Here is a 12081-nt window from a genome sequence, read left to right as displayed (position 1 = left end):
GAGATGGAAACCCTTTTCAGTACTTCAGAAACTGTGTTTTAACTTTAGGAAAGGCTGACTGGAATATTATCTGGCTCCGTTCAACTCTTCTCTGTCTGGTTGATCGGTGAAAAGTGATGTGCTTACCTTCTGCTGCTCAGTGTACAACCAACATTTGCCAGCTACTTGGGCATTCATGAGAGGGAAGCAAAATGCCACCACATTATGTGTGAAGAGAATGCTAAAAAAGAGTGCAATATTCTGGAGTAGGTCTATACCCATATAGCATTGTGTAGATATATATAATTTCATACATAGGAGTAACTGTCTGTAGTCAGATTCCAAATGCCATTTAATTATTTCCAGTGAACAGTGTCAATCACATGTTTAACATCTAGGAAACTGGGATGGTAACGATCACAGAGAATGCTGACAGGAGAAAGACTGTGAGTTGAAGGACCGCTGTAAATGAGCTGTGTCCAGTGTCAGTCGGAAACGTGAAAGTTGGCTTGGATGTTGTATTTCTTGGAGTAGATGGAGATGGAGTATGACTGGTTGAGAACGAGCCATTGCAAGAGGTTGTTGATGGATCACTGATGTTGTGAATATAGCCATCATATTCAAAGTAAGATCCCTGAAAGCAGAGAACAAAGTGGAGAGGATTCATTATCACAGAGCACATACATCAGCCATCGGGCATTAACAGTGTCATGAATGTTGTCTTACATTTTACAATTTCCTTGCAGTGAGGCACATGTAAATGTGCAGTCTAGTACACATTGGTGATGGGGGCTATTTACAATTGTGGATCTTCTTAGGCGAACAGAAATACTTTTGCTTCCCTTTTGAGGCTTAAGGGGGTGACAAGTGAAAATGTCACAGTAAGTCTTAAAACCCAAGCAGAAAACCTCAAAGAAAGGGGAAATCTGGAATGCTACTACAGGTTATGAAGGACCATGTAAGGAAAACTGTTTTTTTTCTCTAGACTAGATGCCCCCTTTAAATGCCGCAAAGCATAAGCATCAACCCATGGATCCTGAAACCAGAGAGGCCATGATATGTTATTAGTGAGTTCTTTTGTAGCCAGCCCCTCTTTATTAATGGCCTTTTCAAGGATTGCAGAAGCATCAAATCTTGCTCTACACCAAAAAGATTATTTTCTCTAATTCATCACGGTTCCAAGAGTTCTGTAAACATAGAGGCTATGTCACATTCCATTACGAGTAACATTCAGAGAGGTTTTGGGTTTCATGGTTTCCTAAATAAGTGAAATTGGGAAGGATGTTAATCAACCCTGTCTTCTACACACCCAAAGCACTATAGTGCTGGGTACAGAGAGACATGAGTGACAACTGCGCAAGAGGGCAACTCTAATAGTGAACATGTTATAGGTCTAAAAATATTTTAGCTCTCATGGGACAAAACAACAACCTGATAATGTATTGTGTGTCAATCTCCTAGTTATCACATTAAGGTAAAATCAAAGACTGGATGCTTGAACATAACCCTTCTATAGTGTACTATCAGAGTTTATTACGGAACCCATCCTGAATATCCCTGCTTAACAGAAATGTAATTGATAAGGATGGTTTATTCCTGTATAACCAATATTAAGTTTGGGACACAAAAAGAAGGGCATCTGGAGTGTTGAGAGGGGACACAAGAAGGGAGGGAAGAGGTAATGCTCCAAGAGAAGAATTGGTGGATACGTTCTCCTCAAGTTATAGTGTCAAATCACAAAGGGATTCACCCTTATGGGAAAGTTAGAAGTGTTCCACCAGACTACATGTGTCTCCTACAATGGTGGAAAGCCGACATCTTTGTTTAAATACCCCTCACCCACCAAAAGGACACTTGGTGACATGCTTCATCATATGGGTCTTCCCACCCTGCTGCGGGAGGGGGCGTGCTATGACCTACGACTACTTGGGAGTTTTGAAAAACAATACTATGTGTGGTGTAGGAGTGTGAGTGGAAGGGTCAGAAGTGAGTGAGTAGTGAAAAATTTCAAAATAACTGGCTCAGTGAAAAAAATAAATGTTAATGTTCCTTTGATCTGTTTCATTAAAAGTGAGGAATGAGATGGATATACTATGCTTTAAGGAGCATTGTCTACTGTGTCGACATGATTCGAAGCCCTCCCCTGGCTTCTCATCAGGACCTAAAAGAGATCCCTCCTACACTCAAACCAAAACAACTGTGTATTTACATATATTCCTAACTAAGTGGTGCACATAATTTTAACACGCACAGTTTACTATACCCCAGTAGGTATATTGCTGAATGGGTTTCTTATATCGCCCAGATAATTTCCCGAAGGGGTACCTATAGTCACACAAATATCAAGGCTACCTCCTCACCAGGACTGCAACATTTCTTGAAAAAAGAAACAGAAGGGGCTCCTGTGCTTCTTTTAAAGGAAGCCCCTGTGCAGGCCAAATCCTGTGGGCATATGAAAAACAAAGGAGGTGGTGCATGGAGCCCCCTCCTAGAAATTAATGAAACCCCTGGGACCACCACATCCCTGGGACTTTTGTTTTAAATTATGCCGGGTGCCTGCATGACACCCCTGCATCCCAGGAACCACCACATCCCTGGGGCTTCTTTACTTATTAAATGAGGGGGCCTCCTCGACCCCCCAGACACCGAGACACGGAGACTGACATCTCCAAGGGGCTTTACAACAGCCACATGGCTCCCTGCAGCCTCAGGGACTGCCCCCAACCTGGGGCGCATTTTTTTAAAAGAAGGGGGGCCAAAGATGTCCCTGGGGAAAACACCTCCCCACATATATAGATAATAATAATATAGAAATATTAATATATATATATATATATATATATATATATATATATATATATATATATATATATATATATATATATATATATATATATATATATATATATATATATATATTACCTACTGGCGGTCGCCAGTAGGTAGTTATAGTTAGGATAATTTTCAATGTTAAATCTCAACATTCTATTTTGAATAACTTTGGCGCCGGTTGACGAATCTGCCTGAAATTTTCAGGAAAATGGTCTCATGGCGGTCCGGTCCTTCCCTGAAAGTTTGGGGGGGATTCGTCAAGCGGGGGCCGAGATAAAAGGGGGGTCCCAAAACGCGTTTTCCCCATGTTAATTTCCATAGGGCGGTCGATTTCACTTTTAGCCCGAACGGCTGAATGGATTTCCACCAAACTTGGCAAAATTGTAGGGACTGGTAGCCCGATGTGCCTTTGCTATGTCTCAAGATATGTGCTCCAGTGGATTTTGAGTAATTTAGGTTCAAAAAAATATATATATCTATAGGCGCTCTCCCGTGCGCGCACCCGAGTGCGCTCCAGGCGCGGCACGCGACTTGCGCGCAGGAAGCTGATTGGCTCTCAGTTGTCTGTAAACATTCTAAACAGTCCGGAGCGGCCGCCATCTTGTCTATCGGTAAAATCTAGTCATAAGAGGTGGCAAAAACAAAGGGTGGAATTGACCATAAGGGGGCAGGGTAGACCCCCCCTGACCCCCTAGGTTTGATATGGGGGCCATTAAAGGGCCCCGCGGGGCCTCAAATTTTTTTTTTTTTTTTTCGTTTTGCGCGGGGGAAGCGCATGGTACGCGCACCGGCGAAGCACGGGGAAAATCCAGGATTATATTTATGAAGGCCTTGCGCTGTTAGTTTTGCGCTTCCTGTGCGTCAATTTTTGTGACGCACCAGCGGTGTAAAAAAATGCGCATTGTTATGCAATATTTAAAAAGTGACGCATCTATCTAGATGCGTCACTTTTTAAATATAGTGCAACGAGGTACATTTTATTACACTGCTGGTGTTATGCGTCACTTTTCTGTGCGCACTCCTTATGACATTCCAGATGTGTCATATTTAATGTATGACGAATCATGTTGCAGATACAATATGGCGCAGAGTTTTAAAAAGTGACCCATGTACCTAGATGCGTCACTTTTTAAAAATAGCGTCAGGTATAATGCATGCAGAGGGGGTGTTCTCCCGCAAAAAGCTTTGTAATAGCGACGCAGTGAAATCTTTCAGATTTCACTGCGTCAGTTTTAGGATGCTGTTGCGTCAAAATCTTGTGCCTGCTTTACAGCAGGTGTTAGACTGAGGCAAGACCTTTCATATGCTGCTTTCCCCATTTGAAAGGACACATTACTGGAGTTGCGTCACTTTTGTGACGCACTCCAGCAATGCGTTACTTGGAATGTCATAAGGAGTGCGCACAGAAAAGTGACGCATTGCACCAGTAGTGTAAAAAAATGTGCCGCGTTGCGTTATATTTAAAAAGTGAGGTATCTAGGTAGATGGGTCACTTTTTAAAATCAAGCGCCACATTATATCTGCGTGAGGTATAATGCATGCAGAGGGGGTGTTCTCCCACTAAAAGCTTTGTAATAGCGACGCAGTGAAATGTTTGAGATTTCACTGCGTAACTTTTAGGATGCTGTTGCATCCTTTAAATATAGTGCAACGAGGCACATTTTATTACACTGCTGGTGTGATGCGTCACTTTTCTGTCCACAGTCCTTATGACATTCCAGATGTGTCATATTTAATGTATGACGAATCATGTTGCAAGGAGCTACAGATACGTCAGTATTTCTGACATATGTGTAAACATAAAAGTGATGCGAGGCCGGCGCAAAATTTTGACGCAATAGCATCCTAAAAGTGACGCAGGGAAATCTCATAGATTTCAGTACGTTGTTATTACCAAGCTTTTTGCGCGGGATTGCCCCTCTGCATACAATATACCTGATGCAGATACAATATGGCGCAGAGTTTTAAAAAGTGACCCATGTACCTAGATGCGTCACTTTTTAAAAAATAGTGTCAGGTATAATGCATGCAGAGGGGGTGTTCCTTGCAAAAAGCTTGGTAATAATGACGCAGTGCGTCACTTTTAGGATGCAGTTGCGCCAAAATCTTGCGCCTGCTTCACAGCAAACCTTTCACATGGTGCTTTTTCCATGTGAAAGGACACATTACTGGAGTTGCGTCACTTTTGTGACGCACTCCTGCAATGCGTTACTTTTGTGTTTACAGATATGTCAGAAATACTCCAGTTTATTCACTGTGTCATAACTTTCTTTTCTAACACTCACCTTCTTTCATTCCTCCTACTTCACTTCCTTTCACCTCTCATACCTTTCTGTTCTTTCTTACTCATTCTCCTTTCAATTATCAATGCACTATATTTCACTTACTCTTCATTTTTTAAGATTATAGCTCTTTGATGAGAATTGGAGGTAGTTCTGAAAAGAACTTTTGGTTTTCTTCTTTTAACTGAAGAGGAACAAAAACAGGGAATAGAAACTGCTCAACAGGAGCAAAAAGAAAAGAAAAAAATTAGGGGTGGGAAGGGCAGTGATGGTTCTCCAATGCCCGAACCATGAGCAGGACACTTTGCTCCCCATAGGTGAGGAGTTGATTGCAGTATCTGCATTTGACGACCCCATGGTTGAATGCAGGTTGAATGTTTGCTACCTGCCCCTGAGATTGTTCTCTTCCAGAAGAAGTTGCTCCTCCTGTTGATGTAGAGGCCCCATCTCTGGGAACCTCCTGTGCCAGAGCCCTGACACTTTCCCGGGCAAAATTCTGGGGGTGCCTCCTCTCCACATGTCGGATCATCGTAAAGTTCCCAAAAGAGTATTTTTTTTGGGGGTTACCCCGTGACAGGACCTGTTTGCAGATCCTGCACTCTACTTTTGGTGCATTCACCTTCTTCTGGCCTTCTGGAAACTTAAAAAATTTCCAAATGAAATGTTCCTTCACCTTTGGGGTAGGAGGCTCTTCATCAATGAAGTCATCTTCACTGCTGGATGGTCTGGCAGCCATGATGAATCCAGGAATATGGAGCAGCAAAAAAGGCAGGTCTTTCAGTCACAAAAGTGAAAGAAGAAGTGAAGGAAATGGGTGGGGATTTCATTCATTGTAAAAAAAAACTGTTAGCAACCAATGAAAAGTGTTATTTGAGGGTCACATGACCCGATGCGTTTACGCTGCGCGCTCCGGAGCACTTCCGGGTGCGTTTACGCAGCGCGATCGTAGGCGCTTCCGGGGCGCAAACGTGGCGCGATCGTAGGCGCTTTTCCGTGCGTTTATGCGCCGCGCACGTATGCGCTTCCGAGGGCACTTACGTTGCGCGCCGAAGTGACGTCATCAATCTTTTATAGAAATGCATAATCATTTTCCATATTAAAAAAAACTAATTTTATTTGTATGGTACGAAATGTTTTGCATTATTATTAACTTTTCATTCATATTTTTTTTTCACGAACGACAGTTGCGCTCTGGGTGCGCTTTCAGATGAGCTCTCGGAGAAGCTTACAGGAGAGCTTAGCTGAAAGCTTCCCGGAGCGCGCACCCAGAGCGCAAAAGAAAAAAATTATAAGAAAAAATGAATACTTAAAAAAAAACAGCAAATTGTAAAAAAAAAAAAGGTTAGAAACTCGATATACAAAGGAATTAGCATTTAAAAAACCTATGAAATTCACTGAAAAAACCATAGGTTTCACACCAGTTATAGTTAGGAATTAGCATTTAAAAAACCTATGAAATTCACTGAAAAAACCATAGGTTTCACACCAGTTATAGTTAGGAATTAGCATTTAAAAAACCTATTAAATTCACTGAAAAAACCATAGGTTTCACACCAGTTATAGTTAGCTGGAAATTTTACTGATATAAAACCATTGAAATTCCCACGTTATAGTTAGTCGGACTCACTATAACTTGCGCGTGCAATGCACTGCTGATGACATCACATATTACATCACTCATGACATGGTCAGTGACATCACTCATGACATCACTGATGACACCATCCTTGTGACACAGTGACAGACCTCCTTTCAGTGTAATGTAACCCATGAAACACATATTCAAAAATAGAAACTAATATTTTCAAAAAAGTGGATATACCCATACCAGTTACAACAACCAATTCAGTAATATCACCATCTAATACACATCCACTCATGTGTATGTATATGGGTTATTAGATATTTTTATTAGTATCAGTATGAGTGTCTATATGGTTTGGTGGGGGTATTACTTAGCACATAGATGCATGAGTGACTGACTCTTTGTTTGTATGTGTTTTGAAGACAACATATGTACAGGACTGTATGGGTGGATGAGTGTCTATATGTGTTTGTTAGTGAGTGAATGACTGTCTCACTAGTGTCTTTATCAGTAACTACATATGTTTTAATCTAGTATATATGAATATTGATGTATATAAGTGAGTATATGTGAGAGTAAGAGATTGTAAGAGTTCCTGTTTAAATAAGTATGTGTTTCTATAAGTGATTGTTTAAGAGAATAAATATGTGTAATTTTAAATAGAAGTAAGGTGGAAGTGTGTGTATAACTCTATATTCAAATAAATGGATGTCCAATAGTTTATTTGCACGTGTGAATATGTGTGTGAGTAACTTTTGGATGAATGTCGGTGTGTAACAGGATGTATAGGTGTATCACTTCATATGATGAGTGAGTATATGTATGAGTGACTATATAGAACTATTGGTGAATGAGTGGATGTGTATATAGATAGTGGAATTACTGAATTGCTTGTTGTAACTGATATAGGTATCTCCATTTTTTAAAAAATTTCAGTTTCTATTTTTGAATATGTGTCTCAAGGGTTACATTATAGTGAAAGGAGGTCTGTCACTATGTCACAAGGATGGTGTCATGAGTGATGTCACTGACCATGTCATGAGTGATGTAATATGTGATGTCATCAGCAGTGCATTGCACGCGCAAGTTATAGTGAGTCCGACTAACTATAACGTGGGAATTTCAATGGTTTTATATCAGTAAAATTTCCAGCTAACTATAACTGGTGTGAAACCTATGGTTTTTTCAGTGAATTTAATAGGTTTTTTAAATGCTAATTCCTAACTATAACTGGTGTGAAACCTATGGTTTTTTCAGTGAATATATATATATATATTCACTGAAAAAACCATGGGTTATGGACCATATATAGTTAGGAATTAGCATTTACAAAACCTTATTTTACTCACACAAAACCATTGAAATTCCATATTTAGTTAGTTGCACTGACTATATATCGCGCACCCGCAATCCACTGTTGATGATGTCACATATTACATCATTCATGACATGGTCAGTGACATCACTGATGACATCACTGATGACAACTCAAATGACATCACTGATGACATTATCCAATGACTGTATGTTTCTGTAAAGTTAAAATATGTCTTACATATTGAAGAATGAGTGGATGTATAAGTGTCTGGATGAAGAATTTAGTAGGTGAATGACTGACTGTATGAGAGAGTGATTAAATGTGTCTCACTGAGTGCATGTGTTAGTGACTAAACTGTCTTAATTTGTGCATCATTATGTCTGTTGTTCTGTAAACTGCTGAATGTGTTAATCAGTAGCTATATGAGTAACTATATGGGATATTCATTGGTTGCCCAAGTATTTGTATGGGAGACTGAGTATGTGTGTGAGTGGCTGGGAGGTGTATGACTCTGTGCATAGATGTGTGAGTAGTTGATTCACTAGATGTATGGGTTCAAAAGTGCATGTGGAAACAGCTGCATGGGTGGTTGACTGTGTGCATGAGTGTATTGGTGAGTGAATGGATATCTCAGTGCTACATGTCAAAGTAAGTACATATGTAAAACACAGTACATGTGAGAGTTGACATATATAACCGTGCATAAGAGCAAGTGAATGTGTGAGTGGCTGTATGGATCATTGTGAACTTGTATCAGGGATCGTATAGGAGATTACATATGTGTTAGAATGTGTTTGAATTAGTAAGGTGTATAGTTGAGGAAATGGAGGTGTGATTGATTCTTTGCATGACTGACTAGATGTATGAGTAACTCCATGGATGAGTGACAATCTGTGAGTGTCTTTTTACACTGATTGTATCTAAGGTTATATTAGAGTCTGAAGAGGTTCATTGTATTATCACATGAATGATATTATCAGTGATGTTGTCAGTGATGTCATTTGAGTTGTCATCAGTGATGTCATCAGTGATGTCACTGACCATGTCAGGAATGATCTAATATGTGACATCATCAGCAGTGGATTGCGGGTGCGCGATATATAGTTAGTGCAAATAACTATATATTGAATTTCAATGGTTTTGTGTGAGTAAAATAAGGTTTTGTAAATACTAATTCCTAACTATATATGGTCTATAACCCATGTTTTTTTCAATGAATTTTCAAGGTTTTGTAAATGCTAATTCCTAACTATATATGGTCTATAACCTATGGTTTTTCAGTGAATTTCAATCGTTTTTTAATAGCAAATATCAAAAGCTTTAAAATGTCAAGTACGTGGTAGGTAAAAACATTTTCGTGTCTATGCACGCTGATGTGCTTTGAACGCTGCCCCCCCCCCCACCATCCCCCCCTCTTTTCTTTTAGGAGTATTCTCTCTTTGCAGATAGTGAAGGGTAGGTAACGCAGGCCTTTGCCCCCGTTGTAATCCGTCGTGCCTGCTTCCCTATCCATTTGATTTATTGTTATCCAAGCATTTACTGTTTTAGAATTGGTTCTCTTTGGTTCATTCTCTATTTACAAACAAGCACAGAGTCGCAATACTCTGTTTAGTCTTTGCAGATAGTGAAAATCGTTAGAAACAACAAAAGAAATCAAGCAAAATCAATAGGCCACTAATGGGATCTCTTTTTGACCTCGCTAAAATAGAAACATTAGGAACAACCCCTCATGAGAAATATGAAACTAGTGAGAGGAACTGAGCTCGATGCCATGATGGCTGCACGACAGCTCGGCTCCGCCGCCCACACCGCCCAAAACAACGACAAACACTATGCAAATATTATAAATATATACAACACACCAGCAAAGTAACAGGGTAAAACGTTTTATTAAATAACTATTTACATGGCAGCCAGCTGCAACATCGATCCAAATGCATGCCGCCGTTCCCGGGATTTCTCCCCGACTACTCTGCGGCCTACGAGATGGAGAGGCCGGGGCATTGACTAAGCGGGGCCTCCAGCCGCAACCACAGCGCCAACGATCGCTGCTAACAGCCACTGATCTGAAGAACCGCTGCCTGCGATGCTTCCCTGAGCCGCTTGACGGAGGCCCCCTCCCCAAGTCTTGTTGCCCTGGTGTGGCCTGAGATCGCCCCCGACATAGGCGGTCGGCTCCCGGGGTCAGGCGGAACTTGTTGCCTTTTGGTGACTCTTCCATTCTGGACCTTGTCCCACAATCCGTTTGACCTGAAGACACGTCCTGCGGTGCCCTGGTCCAACCATCACATATACCTGCGCCAGGACATGGCGTGGGGTGCACTGAAAGGGAGAGGCGGCGCGAACGAGCCTCCCCCACCTCCCCAGGTGGAGGTTTATCAGCTACACCCCAGCGCTTCACTCAGGCACCTGAGTTGCGCCCGCTCCTGCGGCACAGGGCCTCGCTCGGCCAGCTGAATTACGCCTGCTCTTGTTATTACAGCGTCTCACCCGCCATCCGGATGAATTGCACCCACTCTTGCAGTACAGCGAGAAGCGGCTGCCACGGAGCTCAGGAAATGGCGGTCGACTCCACAGACTTGGGCCTGGCCTGCAAGGATGGCTCTGACCAACCCTGGAACTCGGACGCTTGGCTGCTAGGGCATGGGCCCCATTCCCAAAAGCGTCCCCTCAGCCTTGAAGATTCTACAAGAGTCACCGGGGCCCCCGACTCCCGCAGACTTACGGTGGGGAGCGACTGCCATGATTGCTTGCGGAATGGCCACGACGGAGTCACGAGATGGTGGTGCTCTCATGCTGACGCCAGTTTCAGTCTGAAACATCCAGAAACACTGTAGACTACCAATTCGATCAGTTCCGGTGGAGCCCCAACGTGACCCGGTAGAGAAGAACTTGCCCTCCCCTCTTTGACTGATGGTTCTTGTTGCCTGTCCCTTCTGTCAAAGTGCTCCGGTGCGCGAGGCGCGAAAAGCAGCTACCCGGAAGCGATCCGGGGCGCGGCGCGGAGCGCGTAACGTAAGCATAACAGGTCATGTGACTTGTTAATAAAACTTTTCATTGGTTAATTTCACTTTTGAGTTCCAAATGATGTAAGGCTAGGTCATGTGACCTAAAAATAACACTTTTCATTGGTTCGGACTGGGAGGGGGCGCTTAGCTCCTGCCCCCTCCCCAAGTCTCTCTCGGCCAGCTGAGTTGCGCCTGCTCTTGCTATTACAGCATCTCACCCACCATCCGGCTAAATTTCACCCACTCTTGCGATACAGCGACTCTTCCATTCTGGACCTTGTCCCACAATCCGTTTGACCTGAAGACACGTCCTGCGGTGCCCTCGCAATGCGGCCTGGTCCCTGAATGTGTGCAGGGGGACAGTATTTCTCGCTCGGCCAGCAGAGTTGCGCCCACTCTTGCGGCCTACGACATGGAGAGGCCGGGGCGTTGACTAGGCGGGGCCTCCGGCCGCAACCACAGCGCCAACGATCACTGCTAAAGGAGGGGAGCCTTGCCGGTGAGAGCCTCTGATCTGAAGAACGGCTGCCTGCAGTGCCTCCCTGAACCGCTTGATGGAGGCCCCCCAGGGGCGGTGTGATGGCGCGGACTGGGAGGGGGCGCTTAGCTCCTGCCTCCTCCCCAAGTCTCTCTCGGACAGCTGAGTTGTGATTACTCTTGTGGCCTACGACATGGAGAGGCCGGGGCGTTGACTAAGCAGAAGCCTCCGGCCGCAACCACAGCGCCAACGATTGCTGCTAAAGGAGGGGAGCCTTGCCGGTGAGAGCCACTGATCTGAAGAACGGCTGCCTGCGGTGCCTCCCTGAACCGCTTGACGGAGGCCCCCAGGGGCGGTGTGGTGGCGCGGACTGGGAGGGGGCGCTTGGCTCCTGCCCCCTCCGCAAGTCTCTCTCGGCCAGCTGAGTTGCGCCTGCTCTTGCTATTACAGCGTATCACCCGCCATCCGGCTAAATTTCACCCACTCTTGAGATACAGCGACTCTTCCATTCTGGACCTTGTCTCCCCAGAGGTACATCACCTTACACAGACATGCACTCTGATCTCCTTGGTCTCAGTCAAGCATCAATAGTAAGATTT

The 12081-nt window shown here is 43.5% G+C and overlaps 1 protein-coding gene across 1 annotated transcript in view; it reads right to left on the bottom strand.

The window, feature by feature from the left end:
- Positions 1-264: 264 nt before the first annotated feature.
- Positions 265-12081, bottom strand: part of LOC147700830 (putative DBH-like monooxygenase protein 2) — a 275994-nt gene continuing 264177 nt past the window's right edge. Inside the window, exon 13 of the mRNA XM_086928503.1 lies at positions 265-613. Coding sequence (XP_086784629.1) covers positions 374-613 — 240 coding nt within the window. The 3' untranslated portion in view covers positions 265-373. The remainder of the gene's footprint in view (positions 614-12081) is intronic.

This window comes from Lissotriton vulgaris, chromosome 7, assembly GCF_964263255.1.
Source record: "Lissotriton vulgaris chromosome 7, aLisVul1.2, whole genome shotgun sequence".
Classification (NCBI taxonomy): Eukaryota; Metazoa; Chordata; class Amphibia; order Caudata; family Salamandridae; genus Lissotriton; species Lissotriton vulgaris.
This window is presented reverse-complemented; position numbering and strand designations above follow the sequence as displayed.